We start from the raw sequence: 26,689 nt of genomic DNA, 5'->3' as shown, positions 1-26,689 counted from the left end.
ACGAACCCGCGTCCCCTGCATCGGCAGGCGGACTCTCAACCACTGCGCCACCAGGGAAGCCCGAGATAAACAATTTTTGATGCATACTTTTTAGACATAAAAATATTAAAATACTAAAAAAATTTTAGATTTTTCTTAACGACCCAAGCCCCAAACAATAAGCATAAGTGCTACGCTAAAACGATGCTCTCAGTGATTCCTAAGTTGTATAGGGTGAACTTTTCCCCCTATATATGGTGGCTATGTTTTCGAGTTATTCTTCTACTTTTAGTTTTGTATATTTCTGCCAATAAAATTTAGGAATGATTTATATGACAGACGTATATGTGGAGAGGAATCAATGTCTAATTAAAAATTTAGAACTTTTTTTTTTACTGCTTACTGAAAATCATATAAAAATGACTTTTTTCCTTACTTGTGGTACCAAAATCAAACTTCAACCTTGTATTATACATATTGTTTCACAGTTGGCAGTTCTGAGAGAGGGGAAATACTACTTAAAAAAGGAAGTGAAAAATCTTTGGCAGAACTGAATTATCCAATTTAGCTAATAACATCTTGCTATGAAGACATCTAAAGCATAAAATATTACTAGTAATTAAAAATGTCCACATGTGGCTTCCCTGGTGGCGCAGTGGTTAAGAATTCGCCTGCCAATGCAGGGGACACAGGTTCATGCCCTGGTCCAGGAAGATCCCACGTGCCGCGAAGCAACTAAGCCCGTGACTACTGAGCCTGTGCTCTAGAGCCCGTGAGCCACACTACTGAGCCTGTGCGCCACAACTACTGAAGCCCATGAGCCACAACTACTGAAGCCCGCGCACCTAGAGCCTGTGCTCCACAACAAGAAAAGCCACCGCGATGAGAAGCACACACACTGCAACGAAGAGTAGCTCCCGCTCGCCGCAACTAGGGAAAGCCCACGCATAGTAACGAAGACCCAACGCAGTCAAAAAAAAAAAAAAGTCCACATGATACTGTGACATTTTAAGCACATCATCGTAGAAAACAGTTTATCTTTAACAAAGTTAGACTATGTAAAAATCATCATCATTTTTTTCTTATGGAAATAATTAGGAGCCCTGGGCATTGCAAAATGCTAAAATCTCTTCAGAGATGTTTCCATAAATTATATTGGTACTTGTGTTCTAAATGTGAAAGATCATCAAGAGTTCAAGTATGTAAAATGTTTAATATTTGAATAAAGCAGAAGTCACTAACTGGGATGACCTGTCAGCTAAATATAACCTTGGTTTACCCAACATTCAAAAATAAATTTAAGGGCTTCCCTGGTGGCGCAGTGGTTAAGAATCCGCCTGCCAGTGCAGGGGACATGGGTTCGAGCCCTGGTCCAGGAAGATTCCACATGCCGCGGAGCAACTAAGCCTGTGTGCCACAACTACTGAGCCTGTGCTCTAGAGCCCGCGAGCCACAACTACTGAGCCCACGTTCCACAACTACCAAAGCCCATGCGCCTAGAGCCCGTGCTCCGCAACAAAGGAAGCCACTGCAATGAGAAGACTGTGCACTGCAACGATGAGTAGCCCCCGCTCACTACAACTAGAGAAAGCCCACGCACAGCAAAAAAGACCCAACGCAGCCAAAACATAAATAAATTAAAAATAAAATAAAATAATTAAAGAATAAAAAGAAATTTGAGACATTTTAAAATTAGGCGATTTTAAAGAAAAACCCAGATTTTGAGCTTCTCTTTATAAATTAGAAAAGAAAAATTAGAAGTTCTGGCCACAGTGGACCTGTACTCCAACATGGCAACCATTCTTAGTCATGCTGTTCCTTTTAGATGAGGAATGTGCAGTTCACTTAGTCATAAATCTATGCCCTCTTATGGTTACTTGCTGGCCCAGTGGGCATATAAGCTTGTGGTTCTGAACAAAAGAAATGAATCTATGTTTCATAAATTAGTAATTCAATGTGCTATGTATTTCTGCGGGTGATCCAGCAAATATCGGATGAGTTAACTTCTTTAAGCCTTAAGGAATAAAAAGAGAAAAGTGCTTTAGGAAAAAAAATATAATTGTTGAGTGGTGAAGCCTTGCTCCTTAAGAGATAAAAATAGAGAAGATACACAGGGTTACCAAAGAAACCTATGTTTTTTTTTTAATATTTGCAATCACTGATTTTCAAGGGAATCTAAAAAATAACCCAGATTACCCAATAAAAATACTGAAAAACACTTTAATACAGTTGTGTTACTTTCAGAAATGGACAAGAACACAAGCTCATTGCAGATGAGTATTTCCATTTGTAAATTTTGCTTTAGCGAATGCAGTATCACTGGAGTAGAAACACAAAGTATTAATCCGTTAAGGCTCTCAAAGAGTTCGCTCTGTTTGCTCAGTTGTATCCACAATACCGCTCTGCTTATCAAGGCGTTTCTTTTTTTTTTTTTTTTTTTTTTTTTTTTTGCGGTACGCGGGCCTCTCACTGCCGTGGCCTCTCCTGTTGCAGAGTACAAGCTCCGGACACGCAGGCCCAGCGGCCACAGCTCATGGGCCCAGCCGCTCCATGGCATGTGGGATCCTCCTGGACCGGGGCACGAACCCGTGTCCCCTGCATTGGCAGGCGGACTCTCAACTACTGTGATCAAGGCCTTTCTTACAGATAGTTCAAAAGTGAAATTCAGTACAGACCAAGTTGACTTGTCACCATTTACAGTTAAACCAAGTCTGATTTTCTACTTTCTAAATATCTGGCACTTTTTACCAGACACAGAAAGCAACTCTAAAATACAGACTCTTCAAAGAGTTCTTCTGTTTCTAAAAGTAATATCTGTTCATTATGTAGGACTTGGTTAAAAACAGAAAGGTACAAAGAGTCACAATCATACTGTCCAGAGACAGTGACTGCTGCCATTTGTGTACATTCCTTCCAGTGATTCCTGAAATGTACATTTGTAGATGTAATCATTAAAAATAAAAATCAGGAATCATGCCAATCCTACTGTTCAGATTCTGCTTTACATCACTCAGGTTGAGAGCATTTCTCATGCTGTAACTATTCCTGAAAACATGATTTACGAACTAACCACTTCCCCTATCTTAGACATTTGAGGTGTTTCCAATTTTTTTATGATTATAAATTGTTTCGAGATGAACACTTCTATACATGAGATTTGGGGTCACTCACCTGTACATATTTGCCAATAATCTTTATGATCTCCAGATTAAACTGCTTGACTGGGGCAGTGGAGAGGTCAATATGACTCAAAAGACTATAGATGATCTGTAGTAATGATTGCTGCATACTGGACAGTCCTTTTTCTAACAACTGAAAGTAATATTAAAAAGTATACTTTAATCAGGTTAAAGAAAATTCCACAGGATTTACATTAGTGATGTTGAAAACCATAATAGATTTAACCTAAGAGTTCATGGTTAGAGTTATCAGAAATCCAGAGAATAATGAAGGTAAAAAGTAATGTCTATTACTGTTACTTGTCCTTGCTGCAGAAAGGAGAATTAGACAGATTACTTGTCATCTTAATCTTAGTGCTTTCTTTTATATCCTTAACTAATTTAGTTAAACACCATTTATTTTAGGTTAAGAGAAAAACCGCTACACCACCGTCACCAAAGAATAACTAACTGGGCCTCCCTGGTGGCGCGGTGGTTAAGAGTCCGCCTGCCGATGCAGGGGATACGGGTTCATGCCCCGGTCTGGGAGGATCCCATATGCCGCGGAGCGGCTGGGCCCGTGAGCCATGGCCGCTGGGCCTGCGCGTCCGGAGCCTGTGCTCCGCAACGGGAGAGGCCACAACAGTGAGAGGCCCGCATACCGCAAAAAAAAAAAAAAAAAAAAAGAATAACTAACTACCCGCCAGCCATTCACACCAGCCACTTACTACCTATGTGACCTTGGATACGTTTCTTATTTCTCTGAGCCTTGATTTTTAAAAATAAAACTGATAACACTTGCCTCATAGGGTTTGTAGGACAATTAAATTATATATGTGTAGTTTTAAATATATGTGACTAATTTTAGTACTGTTGTTAGTAATAATTTGAGAGTTATTAATAATCATAAAATAAGGATAACTTACACTAGTAAGAGTAACACTGGGGACAAAGCATTCTCTCTGTAGACTGGAACTATATGGCCCACATGTGGTACCCAATGGGCTGTATTGTGCCAGTGCCAGACCTTAGAACCCCATGGGTGGGTCTTCAGGGAGCACTAGTGTTGCTTTAGTGTTGAACTTTATGGTGGCGCAAAAGTTGAACTTTATAGTGGCACTTAAATTCAAAGCCAGTTAAGGAGGTCTGGCTTTATGTTGGCTCTTGTCCTAAAGGTGTAGGTATAAGATAACCTAGCGATGCGCATTCATTCAGGTTAGGAAGCTCTCAGGCAGAGGGCTCACGCTGTTGGCTCACCTAAATATAAAGTCGATGGGAGTAAACCCATCCAAACCAACACCTTAAACATCCACACCAGTCCTGAGCACTTTATAATGCCCACCATCAGTGACTTAGCTAAGTTAAACAGTGCTGTGAGCAATACTTAAAATGTTTATTGAGTTACAAATAATTTAAGTTTGTACAGTGTGTTAGGTTTAGTTGCCAGAGGTCAACTTTCTGAAAAGGAAGGTATCACTGACAAACATTTTTAGTGACTAGGAATTTCTTCCTTTTGAGGGTCTCCTTGTGGCTCTCTACTCAATAATTTACTTTTCTAGGCAAGAAGTTAGTTCTTCAACAAATAAATACAGTCGACCCTTGAATAACAGGCTTGAACTGCATGGGTCCACTGATATGTAGATTTTTTTCAGTAGTAAATACTACAGCACTATAGGACTCACAGTTGGTTGAATCACGGATGTGGAGGGCTGACTGTAAGTTACATGTGGATCTGACCGTGTGGAGGCTTGGCACCCTTAACTCCTGCGTTGTTCAAGGTCAACTGTATTAAATTTTCATGCTGTTCTATCACCAGATTTTAAAATTCTATTTACTCCCCCCCAAAATCATATTTTACATTAGGAAGGAAATATATCATCAAAATTAAAACTTGCCCAGCAGAAATGACTTTGCATGCTGTATTTCTAGAAAGGATCTCAAAGCCAAGAGCTGGTTTTGTAGAAACAAAAAGATAACCATTCCCTAGGATCAAGACCAGGAAAAAACCCATTTGCCTTTTGAAATAAAGGTGAGGTTTATATTATTATGAGTTTTATGTCACTTAAGGACAGTGAATGAGGAAATAAACACTGAAAATGAAAAAAAAACCTTTATAAAAACTTCCTCCTTACGTGAAAGATATTACCTATACTTTTCTTCAAACAAAGATGTTACCTATATTCATTCTCAAAGAAAATTTGAAGATTAATTAGCATCAGTGCTGCTTCTAGAAATAAATCTACTTGAAAATTTTGCCACAGAACAGTTGAAAAACCCTTTTTTTTGGGGGGGGGTGAATTTACCTCTGCAAGATAAGTCACAAGACTAAATGTAGTATCTGAGAAGGAGTCATGCAGGTATCTACACACTACGTTGATCCAGTTAGAACAGTCTCTGGAATACGTGTGCGTACTGTACAGACTCATCATGTGAGCCAGATTGACAAGCGTTGGGCATTTTTCTTCTGCACAAACCTAAAAAAGCAAACAAAAATTTCATTCACTTAAAGACAGTTAAGTTTAAACTTGATTTTATACTAAATGTATTTATTTAATGAATCAATTTAGATATATATGTTGAAGAGTTAATGCATTTCATTTCAATACGGTAGAGAAGTTAAACAGAAGAGGAAAAAAGCACAAGGCATTCTTAAGAGAATACCTTAGATCATACAGAGAGGATTAATATGTCAAGCACTTCCGTGGGTGTTAAATAGTGTGGCTTTTTTTCAGTCTGATGTAAAATGTCTTTGGTAAAAACCCAAATGTTTTTGTAAACCCTGTGTGTCATTTCGTAAAAAGAGTTTTGTTTTGTAAAATCTATATACGGTTCAGTGCACAAATAACTAAACAGGCAGGCTCCACGTGGGAATCCTCAGCGAGGTTTGGAGCTGCTATGCCAAAGAAGCAATGCTTTAGTCTCAAGCTGTCCAGGGTATCTCACTAGAGCAGTCAACTGCAGAAACCTCAACCTGTGTGATACAGTCAAAGGACTTCATTGGAGGACTGATAAAACATTTGAGTCCTGCATCTCCAGTGTGGACGACAAGCTACTCTTCAGGAAATCACCTAAAGCTCTTAAGGTCCTTGGCCAATCATTTACAGGCTACTACAAAGTGTACTGACTTCCTAGACTTTGTGTGATACGGTACTACAGAATCTGAATCAACAAATGTTTGGGAGGATCTTACTGACTAAATGCACCTTCATAGTCCGTCTGGTTCCCTGAGTTAACTGGTGAGATGTTCCTTACCCTCCTCCGAGGATACCTGAACAATGAAGACCTGGAAAAAGGCCACCCTCGTCTTATAGCCTCATCTATCATGAAAGGCTAGCCTCGTTGAAATTTCTTTTAATTTTTCTTTTTTCCTTTTCCTCACTTATTCTTCCATCTTATTGATGTTTGGTATGTATTTTCACAAATTGCCTAGAGCATTTGATAAAGAAAGTAGAGTATTACCTACTAAAATATATGTATTTTCAACTTTCAGATGACTATAACTAACTTTTACTTTGATTCGTCATGCAGACGGCATCACTGGATAGGCCCAAGATATGAAGGCATGCAAGACTATGCAGAGACTAATACAGTACCTTGGAAGTTATTTTGTAAAATCATTAAAAGCAGTTGTTTTCATGCCATTAGCCTTTTACTCATAAAACAGACACCAGGAAGAAAAAAGAAAAGTTTGATATTTCTGATTCGTATTTCAAAATATAATAATTTATCACACTATTTTTAAAAAACCACATAACTTTATAATTTCAAAATTTGTTATCCTTCAGCAAAAATTTTTATAGTTTAAATTCTTTAATCTTATCCTGAAGGATAAGGCATTCCTATAGAATTCTTATATTCTTAAAGAATATTTTTTGAAAGAATGATTTTTTAAAAACCTATTTTTTGAAACAGAAGAAAGTTCTTTGGAATAATAGGCTGTGTAATTTTATAGTAAAGCAAGTGGCTTAGATTTAATTTTGGAACTTTGGAATTACCAGGTTAAAATACAAGCCAAAAAAGAGTATGTTTTATAACCAACTTTTTTAGCATACTATTTTTGCCATAATGAATAGCTAAAAAGGACAATATTTGTCCTAAGTGTTGCCTCATTTTGAAATTCTGTGCTCTCCAAGGGCACAAACAGTAGAAAGAGTGACATTTGCATAATGAGGAAGCACATAATGGCAGAAAATTATTCTCAACAGTTTAAGTGAGAGAACAATTAAGGAATCAATTCAGTTCACATCCTGCAGGTTGCTGAAAGGCCACAGAGGGAACCTTTGTGTGCTGCTCAACAGGAAGAAAACAGACTTAATAGCAGTTTATGACTAACAGAAAGCCACATATTTGATTTCTTAAAAACATAAAAGATATTTGGGACTTTCCTGTGCTTTGCCTCGGTCATGACAGCAGAGGCTTGGAGCTCAAGGGGCTTCTATGGCCTTCCGGTCACGCTGTGCTTCTCACCTGACCCAACACTTAGCAAATTACTCAGCACTTCAGCTGCCCATCTCAAATGCTTCTACTTCCCCTATCAGGGGATTTATGCTTTTTGCTTTCTTAAAATCCCGAAATAAGCCAATATACATTTTTTCCTTATATTTTCTTTCTTACCCCTCCATGTAGAAAAAAAAATCTTTGCTTACATTTTCCTAATGGTATGTTATTAGAATATTAAAATGAAAGTCATTTTAATAAATTATTTTAAAAAATCACTTTTAGACCTCATTAATGCAAACACATGTTGTTGGGTTTTTTAGTGCAAACCATCATTTTCAAAACTAAGATATGACTCCATGAACTATAATAATGGCTCTTCTTTTCAAATACATGCTTTTAAAATGGTTAAGAATTTCTCCATATCTATTTAGAAATTTAAATAAGGATAGATTCAACAGCAAATTTTATTAAATATTTTCTTGTCACTTATTAAATATTTTCTATCCAGATAATGAAAATGTTCTTACTCTTGTTACTGTGTACGTGATTAATTGGGTTGGTAGTATTTTTTCACTCCACTGGCACCCAGAGATAAATTTGCACTTAACAGTACTGAAATGTGGGCCACAGAGAGATGGGTGTTTTATTTGGTTTTCCAGAAGCTTGCTCTTTCCATTTACTGCTGTGCTACTTGCTAACTGAATCTCAGGTTTGAAAAAAATTGCTTATATAAAAAGCCCTTCCAGAGAAATTTACTTGCTTGTTCCCTTCTGTTGCAGACTTCTCTGATTTTTCTCCCAGTGCTTTAGCCGGGTTATCTTACTTATATTACTATTGAGTCACCCCCTCCAGTTCACCTGATTTCCTGTTGTATGTATATTACTTGTAAATTCCTATAACTCCTTCTTGTAACTGTTTGTATTTTCAGCCTGAAAAGTCTTTTTTCCAAGACTCAATGTGACAAAAAAAATAAATATATAAAATAAAATTAGTTAAGAATTCAGTTTAAGCCGAAGGTAAGACGAAGGTAAGGTATTTGTGATCTCTTTATTGTTCTTAAGAGGAAGTTACTAAATAGATAAAATGTCAAAATCATATTCTTTTACAATTAAGACTAAGAACTATAAAACTTTTAAACAAATGTTCACAAATGATTTAAAAATAGCTACATACGTGTTTAAGAAATATATGATGGGAGGGAAAGAGTCAAATAAGGAAGAAAAAAGAATGAAGGGAGCAGAGAGAGAAGATAAAGAGAATGTTAGAAGGAAAAAGGCAAACATAAAGGGAGAGAGAACTTTCAGAATCAAAAAATACATTATGCCCTCTTCTTCCGCAGGGCCTTTGCACATGCAATTTCTCCTGCCTGGAAAATTTCTACCTTCAGCCCTGCTCTTGTTTCTCATCTAGGGACCTTATTTTGGTTACTCTTATTTGCCCTTCAAGTCTGCTTAGATATGACTTCCCCAGGCAGACTTTTGCTTTATGTGTCCCTAGGATATTTTGTTCTCCCATTGCAAAGTCACCAGACTCTACGGTGATTGTCTACTTACTTGACTGCACTGCCACCCTAAGGCCCATAGGGCTAAGGATTCTATTTACTCTGATTATCATTGTTATTTCCAGCACCTGATCCAGTGCTCAGTACATATCTAGGGGCAAATAAATGAATGACTTGGAAACTGACAGAGGATAAAGTAGGGAAACAGAGCAGAAAAAGATTCAGACTCAGAGGAGAGCTACTCTAAACAAATAATTTTATTCACTGTCATTTGAGCAGCTAACATATCATTACTATATTACTCCTTCACATGCATAAAAGAATAAAAATTTAGATAGGAAGTGACGGTAAAAGGATTTTTAAGAGATTTCCCCCCTTAAGATAAACTCCAGAGAAAATTCCCTAAAGTGTTATCTTCCAGCATCACATTTGCTTACCTTTGCTATTCGACTAGCTGTTTCTTTGCAAAACTGAGTTGGGCTGTCAAAATGCTGGATTAAGTGAGGCAATAAGCAAAGGATGTTAAGAGGAAAGCCTATCAAAAAAAAAAAAAAAGCAAACAATAACCAATTTTATTGCACATTATTTGAAAAATTAAAGGATTTTTTTTCATGGTTCACAAAAACCATTTTCTTTTTATTTCCTGGAGTACTTGATCTTCTAAAAAAAAAATTTTTTTTTTTGCTTTTACCGAAGAATTTAAGCTATCTCACATATTAAGAAAACCATAACTGTTTGTGTAAAAGCAGAAATTAGTAGATTTCAAAACCAACGATTAGTTTACATTTCACTATACTAAAAAAAAGCAAAGAGTTGGTGCAATTCTAGTCACATCACCTGACAACTGGGAAGGATCCACCAACGTGTGTTTGGAGACAGCAATGAGTTTACTCAGGAGGTGCACTGTCATTTCCTGTGTGGATACTGAGGTAAAACCCTTAAGGAAGAGCTGCTGAAGGCCTGGGAAATTATTCCACTTCAGTTTGCTTTGTACGGTTTCAATCTTCTCTCGACTCTCTGTTTTTTCCAAAGGCAGGTGGATCAGCAGTTTGTTGAGAAGTCTGAGAGCCAGGAGGTATTCATATTCATAATCTGATTCTAATAAAGATGCTGCTATCCAAAAAATGGTGGCCATCAAGCTGGCAGGCTCAGTAGTGGGCTGCACATCATACACGGCTTTCTCTCTCAGGGAGGAAAGGCTTCGAGTCCTCGCTAAGCTACTGCTGTGGTTGAGCCGTCCATCCATTATATCCAGTGTATTACTCCGCCGCCGGTCACCTCTTCGGTCACCAATTAAACTTAACCTCAAAGAGTTACTTCTTGCATTACTGCTATATCCCAAATAACTGCTACTATTAATGGGACTTGTGCTTAGATTGAGTTGTCCAGTGCTTTTCCTGTTAGCTGCATACTTGTTTCCCATTATAGGATCATGGTATGAGGTTCTTTTTAAAAAAAAAAAAGAAAAGAAAAGAAAGAAAAAAAAAGATGAATCCATGCACAATCACTTCTTTTGCTACATTAATTGTACTCTTGAAAACACTGCAAAATGGTAACTGTTACCAGGAAAAATCATTTTTAAGTATATCTGACTTTGCTTAACCCAATTTCAGTTCTTTCCTCCCTATTAAAATGTACAACAGTATCTTTTCCACTGTGGCTACTTTGGGTTGGAGGAGGTTTGATTTGAAGCGAAAATTCTGCAATAGTTATCGCTGATAACTTTTAGCTCTGGGATTTAGTACATATTACGTCCAAAGCAGGCCTCGTTTGTCTCACCCCCAGACTCAAAGGTCCTGATGTTCCCCTTTCTGTCAATTCACATTCTTTCCAAAAGCACCAAGCTCAAAAATTTAGTTTTGATTTCTCCTTCTCCCTCACGTCTAATTATCATTGATTAAAAAATAAATACAGAATACTTTCTACGTGTGCCAGCAGTATGCAAAATGCTAGGAATATTAAAGTCCATGGAAATGGATAAATTAGAGCCTGTTAGTTGTTGTTATGAAAATATTAAGAAAATACTGTGAGATCCCAAAGGATGGAATGCTTAGCATTGCCCTGGGGCAGTTAAAAATACTTAACTAGGAGGTGATATTAAGACGGGACTTGAAGGATAAATCAATTTGGGATTTGCAAGGAAGACAAAGTTCAAAGAGAGGCTGGTCCAGGGAGAAGGAACAATATGTGGAAGGTGTGAGTCCCGAGGAGCCTGGCCTGCTGGGGTGACAAGAGGATGTTGAGTGTGGCAGTAACACAGCCTGTCACTGAGGCTGAAGCCTAGTAGCACAGCAGAGAGGTCTCTGACTAGGGTGTCAGAGGAACGGCACTGCCGCAGACTAGCCCCGTGAGCTTTCACACGTCTCACTGTCTGAGGCTCATTTTCCCACCGGCAATCCATCTGAATTTAGGGGTAGTACTCTCACTGCCATTATTAGAACAATATAGTATTACACATATTTAGCTATTGAAGGTCTAAATACAAATCTACCGGTTGCCTAGTTTTTCAGTTCTTACTGAGAAAGGGCAGAAAGAAGATCGTAATGCTTCATGGTTTCAGCCAAAGTATCAATTGCAGATTCCAACGTGAGAAGAAGCTCAATCACAAATCCCTAGAAAAAAAGGCAGATCTTAATTAATTATACTCTGGAAAGAAGAAACGGCAATGCACTTCCTGATGAGATTTCAAAATAGAACAAACTCCACATTAATATGACAAAATAAACTCTTGAGCAACATGATCTTGCTGATGGATGAGAATGCATCAAACTAATGGTATAAACGGATTATACTGGCAACACGATTCACCCAAAATTACCTGGGCCGGAAATCTAGGAGCCATTCTTGGTTCTTTCTCTCACATCTAAATTGAATCCATCAGCATCTTGAAAATATTACTTTAAAAATAAATCCTGGGCTTCCCTGGTGGCGCAGTGGTTGAGAGTCCGCCTGCCGATGCAGGGGACGCGGGCTCGTGCCCTGGTCCGGGAATATCCCACATGCCACGGAGCGGCCGGGCCCGTGGGCCATGGCCGCTGAGCCTGCGCGTCCGGAGCCTGTGCTCCGCAACGGGAGAGGCCACAACAGTGAGAGGCCTGCGTACCGCAGAAAAAAACAAAAACCTAAATCTGACTTATTTTCTCTACCTCCATAGCTTCCCTTAATCCAAACTATCATCATTTTGGCCTGGACTCTTATAAAGAGCCTCTTAACTGACCTCTCTTGCCTTCCTAAGGATTCCACCTAGCCTCCAGAGTGAGTTTTTTAAAAAAGCAAGTCATATCCATCACCTTCCTTTAAAAACCAATGGGCGGTTTCCCATCAATTCAGAGTAAACTCCCACCTCCCACCAGAACCTCCTTGGCCTCACATGATCTGGACCTGCTTACCTCATCAATCTCCTGCCTCTGAGGTCCCCAACCAGTACGTTCTAGCCACATTGGTTTGCTTGATGTTCCTTTATTTTGTTTTATTTTAATTTTTGGCTGAGCCATGAGGCTTGCGGGATGTTAGTTCCCTGACCAGGGATTGAGCCCTGGGCCCCAGCAGTGAAAGCGCCGAGTCAGTCCTAACCACTGGACCGCCAGGGAATTCCCCTGATGTTCCTTTAAAAAGCCGATTGCTTCTGCCTCAGGCCCTTTGCACTTGTTAGTCCTATTTCCCTCTGCCCTCTTCCCCAGATTATCACAGGGCTCACTTCACTTAAACATGTGTTCAAAACTCTTCTTCTCAGATGATCATATAAAAAAAAAAATCCTCTCTCCCATCATTCTTTAACCTGTTACTCTACCTTATTATTTTCACAGCATTCACCACTAAGTAAACTTGTATTATACATTATTGGTGGATTAAAGGCTTGTTTCCCCAATGAAATGTGAGCTCCAGAATGCCAGGAACTTTGTCTTGTTCATTACTGTATCCTCAGTGTCTAAAGCAGTGTTAATAAAGTCATGAGTCTGTACAGACCTACGTAAGCTCTCTATTGCAGTATTTCACTTAATTTATCTTAACAAATGAAATTCAGTGTTCTAGTTTACATCTAACTTTAAATGCCTCTTATACCTTGCGGTCATCTCAGAATAATATCCAGGTGTGTGTGATAAAGCTGTTTCTGATAGGCACTATTTAATTCAATTAGTATGTTATTAAACATTAATTACACAACTTTGTTTCTTAATTCTTTGCTTGTTAGCATCTGACATCAGTAATTCTATACAACCATTATCTTGCTCTACCTGCCATGATTTACATTTGGCAATAAGTCCTTGACAACGAGGAGTGCTCGATACTTGCTGAAAGAATTGAATGAACTACCTGTGCATCTTCTCCTGGATCCCCTACAGTTTCTACAAGTCTGGAGAGAACATCAGAAAGTGTAGTTGCCGAAAGAGGCTGCTTAAGGGCCCTGAAAATCTGAAAGGATCTCCCAGCATAGTGTCGAGAAGAACAAGAAAGTGCTGTCTGCAGAGCAACCTCGCTAAGATGATGTTCCAAATGAATTCCTTCTGTGAAAGCAAAGGAAACAAGTAAGTGCTTGTTTTTCAGGATATATATAGGGGTTATGATCAGAGGCTAATAACCATGTTAAACCCTGTGCCAGCACAATACCTGGCAAACTGGGCGGGCACTAATATTTCATAAGTCAATGCTTTTTCTTTTCATTAAATTCCATCTGCACTTTAGATGACTCTTCATTCTAATCTCCAGGGAAGTAATCCCTGAGAAAAGGGTTTCTCAGCTCCAGCATTACTGACATTTTGGCCAGATAATTCTTTGTTGTGAGGGCTATCCTGTGTAGTGTGTGTTTGTGTAGCAGAATCTCTAGCCTCTACCCAAGTGGACACCAGTACTAACCACTTGCCCCGCGCCCCCTAATTGTGACAAAAATGTCTCCAGACATTGCAAGATGTCCTGAGAAGCAAAATCACCCCTAGCTAAGAACCACTGTTTTAGATATATTTTACTATAATTTTCAGAATGTGTTAAATTTTAGATCATCAAAGCCCATACCAGTATAAAAAAATAATTTAAGAGTTTGTCATCTCTACCTATGTTCCTTCAATATAATTGTTTCATAATAAACAATTGTAATTTTATTATACCGTCTTACACCAAACTAAGAACCCCAGAGCGTCAAAGTAGCATTCTTATTTTTGAGTAGTAACAATTTTTCTTCAACCGGAACAAATCTGTTATCACTAGTAAGTTAAAAAAGAAAACCTGTCTAAAACTTTTGAAAATTTAGACATGTCAACTTGTCAACTTTTTGCTAAACCTTATCAGAAGTTGTGACATCACACTAAAAGATCTGCTTGAAAGTAAATACTATCTGAAATGATTATTAAAATATACCTGAGCTTGACTGCTTAAAAACAGAAACCACATGTTTCAAAAATGTAGTTAACTGCTCAGCACTCTTTATGCTAGGATTCTTGGCAGAAACATCCTCATGGTTCCAAAGGGGCCCTCTTTTTCTGAAAACAGAGAACAGACGTGATTCCCTTGGTTTTTAAACTTAATTAAGGTTTACTCATACTCACCTAAAATGTGCTTTTGCAGTTAGAAAGGATAGTAGTTGCATAAATCAAATAGCATGTCACACAGTCTACTGCTACTATTCATGTACTTGGATACGTAATGATCTAGAGCAAGTACAGGAAGATCCAAGTTACGTATAATTTCAAAGTCTTCCGTTGTTACAGTCAAATTCTCTCAGAGGTAGCAGGAAAAGATGGCAAATTTTGCCAAGTGAGAAGAGTACTGGTTACTGCTTAGGTATTACAGGTCAAAACAGTCTCGTTTGTAGAGGCTAGACTGTATTTAGATTGTAATGCAAATAAAATAATTTTTAAGTTAAAACTACCTGTCGATTCTTTCTTTAAAATATCTTTGCATTCACCAGCTTGGTTAGTAAGTGTTAGGCCCCTTATTGCCATAGGCCCAAAGTGCCCTGGAAAAAAGATGTGGTCATGCTGCCTCTAGTCCGTAACACCTCTAATTCATCACATACTTTGCTATGAGACTGATTTTCTCAACACATTTATTTAATTGGGTCCTCCACCCTCCCCATCCAGCTCAAAGGTTTTTGATAATGTCTCCTTTCTTTAAAGATCTATAACCTCTGGCCAGGGCTTCATGGCCCTCCAGCTTGTCTAGAAATTCCTCCGCATTACACTCAGGCTGGATTACTCACCAGTTCCAAATATACTTTGTTTTCTCACACCTCTGTGATTTTGCTCTTGCTATGGTATACTAGCCCCTTTCTCCCCACCTACGTTTCTTCTTTATTTATAGTGCTTTTGCAAAGAGTAGGCCATAAATAAATATTTGAAGATTGAATGTTAATGTAGCTAGTGGAGGCAGAAATATATATTCAGGTAATACTGTATCCTCTTTGGGTACCTGGTATCTAGTCATGATTAAGGCCCTCCTTAGGTATAACAGTGTGAGCAAAAGACGAAAGTCTCTGGTTGCATCAAATTTTCTAAATATTGCACAATACAAACCTGCCTATTCCAAATCAATGACCCTTTGGAAAACAAAATAGGGTTCGCTGAAGCTGACAAATGAAACAATGACTTAACACAGCTATGCGTCAGGAATGGTAGGAGCTGCAAATGTTACCTTGAGGTAATGAATTCCATGAGGGTTTTGACTTTTCCATCCTGCTCTACTGAGATGTCGACCTCGCTGAGGACGGTGGTGTGCAGATGTGAAATGGCAGCACTGTTATTTCCTAAGCTGATACTAGAGGAGGTAGAACTTGAGCTGAGCCCTGAGTCGGTCATGGGGGAGGGCTGGTAATCAGGTATAAAATCGCTAACACCTGCTGAAAGAGACGCGGGACGTGAATACCCAGACGGAAGCAATCTCCCACCAACACTCAAAGAAGTGAGCCTCACAAGCACCAAATTACACTGAGTGAGTTTTTGAGCAAACGTTGTTTTCGGAGCCTCTCAGTCAAACTTAACGACTTGGACTTACTGTACAGTCCTGTGCTGCCATCTGCTGAACAAAGCTGAAATTGGCAGCCTAATATTTTGGCATATTTCCTCAACATAGGTTGCCATTCACACTTCTATAATGAGAACTGATTTCTAATTTCTTATGTTAAGGAGTCTATGCTTTCTGCTTCACTTTACTTAAACAAGGAAAATTTTAAAGTCTATTTGTAAAATTGATATTATGTCAATTATTAAATAATTCTAAAGGTTATTACTAATGCCCACATTTAAAAATAGCAAAAGGAGCCTTAAAAACAAATACCAAACCATGGAATTTTGAATAGAAATGCTTTAACAAAAAAAAGGCAGTAAACTTTATTCCGTTCATCTTTTAATCATGGTTTAAAAAGGCGAATAAGTTTACTAATAGATGTTTTCTCACTAACTACAGGTTTTTAAGTAAATAACAGGGCTTTAAGTAAGTAACTTTAAAACACATTAACCCTGTATTTGGCATTATATGATTAGGAAAAAAAAGTAATTTTATTTCAATTTTTAAAAACCAATTATTTTCTAGATCATCTATTATAAACCTGATGATACTGATGAATGAAATAAGTAAGTTAGGGCTATTAGGGAAAAAGAAACTATAACTTGAAAAGTAAAACAAATTCACATCGACAGTGAAATAAATTTTACATTAAAGTGTCATTAATTTGGACCTCACTACTTCAAAATACGTAATTTGGAACTTACTAGACTTCAAGATGTACAACATTTTAAGTGCAATCAGTATAACTGAGTGAATAAAAAGTTTAAAAAAATTTTAAATGTCTTCCTTTGTCAATTTTTCAGATCTTGAGAGTCGGGGGAATCTAATACAAGTTCAGCATCTTTGTCATAACCAGTGCTCAACAAATTAAGCCACTCTTTCATTGTACCTTTACTTACATGTGGAGAGTTTAACATTTTTATGACAAAGACCCTTAAAGGTAAGAGAGATTCAAATACTCCAAGTTTAATTCCTTCTTCTATGAATTAATAAATAATGTCAATGGTACTTAAAATAATAAAACTACATTAAAAATATTCTCTAGTATCTCAACTTCAGTTGATGTTATCTAATGCAGGATCCCAAATTAACGAAGTACGGTTCCAGTTTCAAACTGTACTTTTAAAGCAAATACCTGTGAAAGTATAATCTAAGTGTGCAATTTGTTTGACTGTAAGCACCCTGGGCTCATTAAACTCCTTGTTCCTGAGAAGGACAGAAGCAACAGTTCGGATGTTACTGTTGGATCCCATTACTATTAACAAGTGCAGAAGCAGGCGTTTACAATGTTCATACACCTCAGGGTGGCAGTGGTCAAACCCTAAAGGGAACAGTAGAAAATCATCATCAGTAAAGAGAAATAATGAGTATTCTTGCTATCAAACTCATATTTTAAAAAGAAAAGCAGAAATTATATAAAATATTTTGTGAAAGACGACAGAGTACATCAATCAAGTTCTTTATTGGCCTAGAATGTGTATACACTTTTAAAATAGCCTATTGTCCTACTGGACTAGGGAGAATCAAGACAAATTTCCAGTGTGTTTTATGTCTAAAATTTAGTAATCTCTTAGAAACTATTACTCTGTTACATAACACTAGATGTAAATGAACTTTTAAAGGCAAGCATTTTTTGTGCCTAGAACACAATAGAAAGTCAGGAGATGTTTGCTTACTGAAAGAAGAAAGCAGTGCCTATATGATATGTATACATATCAGGAAAATGTAGGAGAAGATGGCTATTTTGACTTGCTTCAGGAGAGCAATTCTACAAGCATGAAAAGTGTTGCTGATGTTATGGATCCCACATGTTTGTTACAGAGGGCACAGTGGAGTTTTAGCTGTAATAATCAGACTGTCCACAATCTAATTCTTTTGGGAAACACTTAGTACCCGTCTCAATTTTCCATTTACTCTGAAAGTTCCCAGTCCCAGAGGTAAATTAATTTTACTCTTGCTACAGTTACAGAGTTTTTCCTGCTGGAGGGTATGTGTGTTTTTGTGTGCAGTGGGAGAGGCTGTATGATAGGAATGGGTATAATAGACTTGTTTGTGGTTCAAGGAGAGGCTAGGAATAACTCTGCTCTAGACCACAAGAATCACGGTAAAAAGTGTCATGGAAATAACATACAGAAAATAGAAAGAGAAATATGAAGAAACTTTCTTGAAACCATATCTCCTTTCCCACTGTGGAGAACAATATGGAGGGTCCTCAAAAAGCTAAAAATAGAGCAACCATATGATCCAGCAACCCCACTCCTGAGCATATACCCAGAGAAAACAAAAACACTAGAAAAGATACATGCACCCCAATGTTCACAGCAGCATTATTTACCACAGCCAAGACATGGAAGCAACCTAAGTGTCTATCAACAGATGAATGGATAAAGACAATGTGGTCTATGTACCCAATGGACTACTACTCAGCCATAAAAAAGAATGAAATAATGCCATTTGCAGCAACATGGATAGACCTGGAAAGTATTATGCTCAGTGAAATGTCAGACAGAAAAAGACAAATACTATATGTTATCACTTATAAGTAAAATTTAAAAAAAAACTAGTGAATACAGCAAAACAGAAGCCAACTAACTAATATAAAGAAGAAACTAGTTGGTTACCAGTGAGGAGAGGGAAGCGGGGGTGGGCAAGGTAGGGGTGGGGAATTAAGAGATACAAACTACTGTGTATAAAATAAATAAGGTACAAAGGTATATTGCACAGCACAAGGAATGTAGCTGATATTTTATAATAACTATAAATGGAGTAGAATCTATAAAATTTTGAATCATTATTTGTACACCTGAAACTAATATTGTAAATCAACTCTACCTCAACTAAAAAATAAATAAAATGCAACCTGTAAAAAGCAAACAAACATACTATACTGACTTTCAATTATCACAAAAATATAAAATGAAGGAATTAGCACCAAATATGTATTACCTATAAAGATTGCATGAAGAAGAAGATGGAGGTAGCTTCCCCATTCCACCTTCACACTATGATCGATAATGAGATCCGTCAAAAGGATGACGGCTATGTTACACCTATGACAAACAAGAGCATTATTCATGTGTCACTAGAGTAAACCTAGAGAAAATCTTAGGCAAATTACTTGAAGATTTTAATATTGTCTTTTATGGAAAAAATACAATTTCTCAAGAAAAAAAGAAGAAAAGAAATACAGCTGAAGAAACCATTACGTGATAGTTTTAGAAAAAACCTATCTGGCTAAGGGCTCCTTGAAGTCAAGGGCCATATTTTCTTCATCTTCAACCCTAAGGTCTAGCACACTGCTTGCCACATAGTAGGTGTTCAGTACACGTTTGGTACAATAATACATTTCGAAAGAATGCAGTAACTGTTCTATTGTGATTTTTGCTAAATAGAAATCAGCTTAACTCAATTCAAAATAATAGTGCCTACTACCGTAAAATAATATTTTTCAGATGTAGTAACTGGGTCCCAGAAAGGTCAAGTAACTATGCCAGACACCCAGAAAAGCAGCAGCAGCAGAATTAGGTTTAGTAATACTAATTGTAAACAGTGAGAAGTGTGAGTTTTTAGATTTCTTAAAATCTAAACACACGGATCGAATTTGTTGCAGTATCAAAAGAAAAAAGGTTGCTTATGTTCTGTGTTGTCAGACAGCGTAGAAAGCCGGAAGTGTTAAGCAGTGGTTTGGCTCATATGAAATAGGAATGACACTGTGGTCCACCTGTGAAGAGGTAATCCAGGTGATGACGTTTCAGGCAAGTAATCCACCAGTGGTGACCAGCAGCCTCCAGCTGGTGGGAAGGGTAGTGGCTCTCCTTGATTATGCTCCATCACTTTCAGTCGCCAATTAGAATAAAGTGGCATTGAATCACCTATCAAAATAAAATGATCTCATTGTCTACACCATCTACTTTCCGCCAATATAAGCAAACTCTAGTAAAACACCAACTATTTATAGCACTGGAAAGTGATAAAAAGAATTTCCCACTATTTGGACATATGTTTGCTAGGTAGACATGGGTACAAATATTATCAGATTAAGCAAATCAGAGAGAGAAAAGAGATATCAATTCAGGTTCCATCCTTTAAATCAAAGCAAAACTACATGAGCACTTCATCATGACTCCACAATTGATGTCCAAGCTATGAGACCATATTATAGGTAAAGCTGCCTTGTAACAAGGGCCTTCTGGTAAGTTACTCAGTTCTAAATTTCCTGAGATAGGGCAAATACAAACCCATCTTCAAAGGAAATCTGCTCTACCACAGTGGGGCTGCAGGGTGCAGTAAGAAAGGCCATCAGGAAATGTGAGTTCTGTGTGACGTGGGTAAGTCACTTAACCTCTCTGGACCTCAGTTCCATCGTGTGCAAAATGAGGAGATTGGACCAGATCATCTTCAGGGTCCCTTCAAGTCTGAAGGCTTGTGCTTCTATTCTACCCTACCTTAGTGTTATAATGAGACTCGGACACATTATTTATTTTGCAATTGCAAGGGAGAAGGTTTAAGTAAAACGTGAATCCCACGAAAGTTCAAATCTGTTCAAAAAAGCAGCCTGTTGGTCAATGTCTGTTCTATGATGCTTCTTGAGAACCAATTCTTATGTTCCTTTTGATTTATCTACAGGGAACCTGTGCTTTTGAAACATATTTCCCCCACTTACGTTGCTTCTTAAAATCAAGACATTTCAGATTATGTTGGAACACCACTAGTGGCAGTTAAATACCCTTCTTAAAAACCATTTCCAGGAAGAATGTATTTATTAACATTAATATAATGATAATACACCTTGCCATCGCAGTTATTAAAAAAAAACATTTGGAATGTATTACTTTTTTCTTCTTCATAAGATCCTCCAGAGCTGCTACTGTATCGAGATTCTAGTCTGTGATGTTGACGATTTAAATGACTGTTTAGTCCACTGTAGATGTCTAGGTGCACATAGCTATGGGAATGATCATTGAGTTAGTCACAGTTCATGGTAAAGTGGTATTTGTACTTTATGTTTCACTTTCTATGCTTAAAAAAGAACACAGTACACAAAATACTAAAGTTTACTATGATATATATTAATTTCCACATTACAATTCAAAAGCTTAAGCTTTGAAGTCAATTATTTCCACCTGAAGATTTTTCTTAAATTGTTGTGATAATAATGTGCTGATGAAAACTATTCCATATAAAACAGGCAGAGTAAATATCCATTTAGAAAAGTTTAAAAATGTAGCAACACAAAAAGTGACTGACCATACTCTACCTATTCATCCATTAGTGCATATTAAAAAGTCTAGCATGCCAGCATCTTTAATGTTAAAATAGTCAATGTGGAAAATTTCCAATATGGAAATATATCTCCTCGCTAGAATTTTAACACAATGAAATATACATTCCAATGCAGAAATTATCATCTATGCTGATGATAATCTGTATATGTCAAACTGACAGGCTAATGAAGAACAGAGAAGTACTTACCTCTCTTCAATATTCTCTTTTATGGGCTTATTATCGGGATTGCCATCCATGGGAGCTACCATTGTATTGCTACTAGAAGTAGTTCCTGTAATCATAAACAAAACAGTATCTATGAATTTAAAGCCTAGGATAGCTCAATAAGAACAAAAGATTTCAAATTATAGATGTGAAAACTCCACTAAAATGAGAAGAAGGTGATTTTTAAAAAGGAATGTACTCTTAACGACCAAGAGGGTAAGGAGACAACAGCAACAAAATTATGGATACTGGAAAACAAATGGACAGGAAGTAATCAAGTGTTAAGAAGGCTGAATCCAGAGCTGTTAGTGGAGGAAAGAAGAAGCTTCTGTATCTATACTGCTGAAACTCCAAAAGGTCAGGAATTAGTGGCTTCAAGTACCTCTGGAAGTAGGGGGTTGAAGGAGGTGCTAAAAATGGCAAGAATGGGGCTTCCCTGGTGGCGCAGTGGTTGAGAGTCCGCCTGCCGATGCAGGGGACACGGGTTCGTGCCCCGGTCCGGGAAGATATCACATGCCACGGAGCGACTGGGCCCGTGAGCCATGGCCGCTGAGCCTGCGCATCCGGAGCCTGTGCTCCACAGCGGGAGAGGCCACAACAATGAGAGGCCTGCATACCGCAAAAAAAAAAAAAAAAAAAAAAAAAAGCCAAGAATGGTTGAAAATCTCTTTCCTAAGGAGCTGTTTCCCAAGATCTACCCCTCTGCCTCCTGTAACTGGGTAGCTCTCTCTCCTCACTTCCAGAAGTCTCTTCTGATGAGAGTAAATCAGAAGATTTCTGGACTAGGGCAGACCATATACAGGTGAAGGAGGAAGTACTTTACTGAGGATACGAAGACTAAGTGAAAACATACATACATACGTACATAAATTTGCCATTGGATCCCCCTGCAACCTTCTTACACCACTGGGCTACCAGAAGGCTTGAAGACTCTTTGCAAGTGTGTGTATGTATGGATTATATGTACACACACACACACACACACACACACACACACACACACACACACACACACACACACACACACACCCCCCTACACCTTCTACTCTAGGCAGAGGACTAGAAGAGTTTTCTCTGGGGAATCTGATTACTGCAAGAGAAAAGACCTATGTATACTTGTATCGACGAAATCATCATACAACAAAGGACAAAATAAGTTCCATATATACGTACAGAACATCCAATCAACTTTTCAATATGCCTGTTAAGTGAACTGTTTATGAAAAGACAGATCCAGAATTGGTAGGCTTTTGAGGAAAGCTTTTACTAAGACAAACCAAAACAAAAACACAGCAATATAAAGAAAATAGGAACTTTTGCTGGTAGAAAATTTTATCAAATATACAGAAGATAGTCCAACCATGAAACATGAATAGGACATTCCTAAAAAAATTCTAATTGAAAAAACCTCTCTTTGGAATTAAAAACATTCTAGCAGATATGAAAAATTCAATAGAAGCATTATTAGAAACCTCTTGGAAAGTATAACAAAAAGATGAAAATAGATGACAGAAATAAATTATAAAGATATAGTATGAGAAATTTCTATTTATACAATGTTATTAACATCACAAAAACATTTAATATAAACTGAATGGCAAAGAAGTTCATAGAAATTTAACCTACAACAGCCCAGATATTATACTGATTTTCAATGAAAGTTATTCCCTCAGCGATGTAGTTTCTTCAACTCGAAATATTACAATAACTATAAGTATATGGGTATACATAAAAGTATATACACTCATGTGATTGGATACTATGTATAATATATGCCCAAGTAATTATAATATGAAATTACACAGTAATTTTCAATAAGTGAACATTTTCTATATTTACATACTAATTATAGTCATTTTAAAAAAGCAGTTGTTGTACAGAGATATATAAATGTATACTCCAGTTCTAAATAAGTATGTAAGTATCCTTCCCTTTATCACATTATGAATCCTTACATTGTCAAACTTCTTTACTCATATGAGGATTTACCAAGTTTTGTCCGGTTAATTAGATATATGACTCCTGTTTGCTTGTTTTCTTTATGATGATGTTTAAAGCAAACGCTTGATAAAATGAACAATTACGGAAAGCTTCTCTTTTTATACAAAGTAGTCAGTTTTAAATGACTTCTCACCTGAGGTGACAGAAGGGATTTTATAGCTGGAAGTGATGCGGTAATATGGGGGATTATCCATGTGAGTGACGCCTGAACTGACAGGGTCGGTCAGCTGTAGTTCACTCACCAGTTCTTCTAGCAACTGCATTGTTTTGTCTCTACCTAAATATACAATAACTTTCTTGACCTGTCACAAAAGAAATTGTTCGGAAAAGAAAAAACACAATTTTTATCTCACAAACTTGCCTTGAGACAAATTTTATCAGAGTAAGTTCAACTTTAAGTGGTAGATGAATAAGCACAATCTTAATTTGAATAGACACTGATCAGCAATCAGACATTAATCAGCTTTATAAGTACTGTTCTATCTTCCCTCTAACCCTCAACATTATATCTAATTAGGATGACCTAAATGTATTGTTTAATGGTGTCCATAAAGTTATCTACTTCCTTTACCTTTTTGGGTTTTTTTTTAGAAAAGCAAAAGATAACTTGCCTTTCTATAAATCAGTTTCTCTTTCAATGGAAACTTTCAATTAATATCATCCTAAGATTTTCCTCATATTTTTATTCAGCCAGCCTTCGAACCCAGGATTCATCATTTATTCTGCCTTCCCCATTCTCTATATTCAACCAGCAGTATAGAGCGGTGATTAAGAGTGAGAATCTAGAACTAAACTAGAACTCCAACGACACAGTCTAGATTGAAGTGTAGATGTAACTCTTACTAGCTAGGCGATCTGGAAAGTTCCCCTCAGTTTTCTCTTCTGCAATTAGGGACAACGTCGCCTACTTCATAGGGTTGTTAGGATTAAGTAAATTAAAATTTATAAAGCACTTTAAAAAGCCCTAGTACACAGTACGAGTTAAATAAGTGAAAAAAAACGTTTCAGTAGTATGCTTTATAGGTATGTTTTAGTAATATGTATTATTGAAATGGGCTGATTGGTTAGTAAGCGATCTCTCTTTTTCCTCCCTACTTTAATCCTTACTACTCAAAATGTGGTCCTCATAGAACACGCATCGTCATCTGAGCTTGCTAGAAATACAGAATCTCAGGCCTCACCCTCACCTCCAGACTCAGAACCAGAACAAGATGCCTAGACGACTCACGTGCATACAGACGTGTGAGAAGCTCTGTCTTATTAGATGACCCCCGGACAAATCTTACAACATGCTTTATCACATCATACCAAAAATCTGATAACGGTTCCCTAATGATAACTGACCATCTTCCACACAGCTCTTGAGCTCTCTGAGCTGTTCTAACTATTTGCTAATTCTCTGTTCCCAAGTCCAGTCTCCTCTGACCCAGGAAACGTCAAGTACATTTCTTCCTCGGTGCCTTTGCTCTGACCCAGGACCTCTGAGTTGATGCGCCTGACTCTAATCCTGTCAGGTCTTCAAGCCCCATCCCCGCTCCAGCTTCACTGCCTGTCCAAGAAGCTTTCACTGACTTTTCACCAACAGCTCTGGGTTGGAATTCCAGCTCCATGAAGACAGAGCTAAATGGCTGTGCGACTTTGAGGAAATTACTCTTCTTTCTACCTTATTTCATCTGTAAAACTGCAGTAATCTTAGCAAGGTCACAGATTTCTTCCGGAAATTAAGTAATGGAGATGAAGTGCTTATACTGTGCCTGGCCTCTAAGTAGTGCTTAAGAAATGACAACTAAGAAATTAGTATTGTTGTCATTAAAAAGAGCTCTTTTAAAATTTCTGGCAAATGGCTATGCTCTGAACTTCATCTTGGCTTCTTAGAATTATAGCTTGTTTCATGCCTGTTTCTAGTGCCAGCCCCAACTCACTCATTCATTCGTCTGATTAAGGGGAAGATTCTATGTGTCAGGCAGTAGTCCAGGCTCTGGCAAGAAGGCAATGAACTAAGCAGACCAAAATTCCTGCTCTTAGGGAGCTGACAATCCACTGGACTGATTGAGGCAAAAGTTATGAGCCAAAGAGGTAAAATATATAACAAGTTTGATGATAAGTGCTAGGAAAATCAATGAAACAGGGAAAGGAAAAGAAGAGCGTACGTGTGGGGGGCAGGGCATTTGCAGTTTTAGACAAGATGACCAGCAAAAGTATCAGTGAGAACTGACATTTGAGGAAACGTCTGAAGGAGGTGCAGCAGTGAGCAATGTGGCTGTCTGGGGGAGAGAGGAAAGCAAGTACCAAGGCCCCCAGGTGGGATGCCTGGTGTGAAAGCAGGACAGCAAGCGGAGTCAGCGTGGCTCAAGGGCAGGGGGCCTGAGGGAGAGTATTAGGACGTGCGGTCAAGAGGTAATGTGTGATGGTGTTGTTTGCTACCAAACACCCACCTTTCTCTAAGTGCTTCTCATCGAAGGTCAATCTTGTGACATGCCTTCAGAACAGTGCTTTCAGTAATCAAGTTAACTGGTTCGTTTAAAGTAGGATCCATAAGAACTTTCAGAGCAACATTCTGCAGAGCTAGTCTTCTGTGGACATACTTTAAGGAGATGCTACCATGTCACTGAGAGCTATATCTACATACACACACGTGTGTTTGCGTGCATGTGTGTATATTCAGTTTAACCTTCATGTTTGATAGTTTCGCGCTGTTCTCTTAACTTGAGCAGATTTAAGTATTGCTTTCCCCTCTAGAAGGCAAAGACATATTCTTCACTGTATGTCTCTTATCATGCTTTTCCTTGCTTCTAGAAGCCTTACAGCACGATTCCATAGGCACTGAGCTCTCACTTCCCATCCTGCTCCAATATCCCAACGCCAGCTCGTGATAGGAAAAACTACTAACATCTCTCCACTTCCATATCACTTTCTCTCCAGTATCATCTCTAATCCTCCCAGACAGTGGTGATTCCAAAGTTATCCACTCTCAGGACTCTGCAATTTTCCTTTGTAGCCCTTACCATGACTGTACTTTATTAACTTACTGATTTATTCATTAAATAAATTAGGTGTAGGTTCAAAGAATAAAATCTGTAGCATCCATCAGAACCTAGAAGAACACCTAGCCTCTAGTAAAGCC

General features: G+C 37.9%; 1 protein-coding gene across 7 annotated transcripts in view; it reads right to left on the bottom strand.

Moving 5' to 3' along the window:
- The window catches only part of FRYL (FRY like transcription coactivator), a 252,295-nt gene that overhangs the window by 37,592 nt on the left and 188,014 nt on the right, over nt 1-26,689 (bottom strand). For 6 of the 7 annotated variants that reach the window (XM_060110201.1, XM_060110192.1, XM_060110246.1 and 3 more), the window contains 14 exons: nt 23,699-23,867; nt 21,547-21,631; nt 20,907-21,019; nt 19,796-19,946; nt 19,021-19,124; nt 17,210-17,395; nt 15,703-15,907; nt 14,431-14,552; nt 13,393-13,583; nt 11,596-11,690; nt 9,916-10,523; nt 9,516-9,613; nt 5,441-5,611; nt 3,151-3,291 (listed from right to left, as the gene is read on the bottom strand). In XM_060110201.1, coding sequence (XP_059966184.1) covers nt 3,151-3,291; nt 5,441-5,611; nt 9,516-9,613; nt 9,916-10,523; nt 11,596-11,690; nt 13,393-13,583; nt 14,431-14,552; nt 15,703-15,907; nt 17,210-17,395; nt 19,021-19,124; nt 19,796-19,946; nt 20,907-21,019; nt 21,547-21,631; nt 23,699-23,867 — 2,439 coding nt within the window. The remainder of the gene's footprint in view (nt 1-3,150; nt 3,292-5,440; nt 5,612-9,515; nt 9,614-9,915; nt 10,524-11,595; nt 11,691-13,392; nt 13,584-14,430; nt 14,553-15,702; nt 15,908-17,209; nt 17,396-19,020; nt 19,125-19,795; nt 19,947-20,906; nt 21,020-21,546; nt 21,632-23,698; nt 23,868-26,689) is intronic. The other variant, XM_060110228.1, reaches the window with a different exon arrangement.

Source organism: Mesoplodon densirostris, chromosome 1 (assembly GCF_025265405.1).
Source record: "Mesoplodon densirostris isolate mMesDen1 chromosome 1, mMesDen1 primary haplotype, whole genome shotgun sequence".
NCBI classification, from domain to species: domain Eukaryota; kingdom Metazoa; phylum Chordata; class Mammalia; order Artiodactyla; family Ziphiidae; genus Mesoplodon; species Mesoplodon densirostris.
The sequence above is the reverse complement of the archived record's forward strand: the minus strand, read 5'-3'. Positions and strand labels throughout refer to the sequence as shown.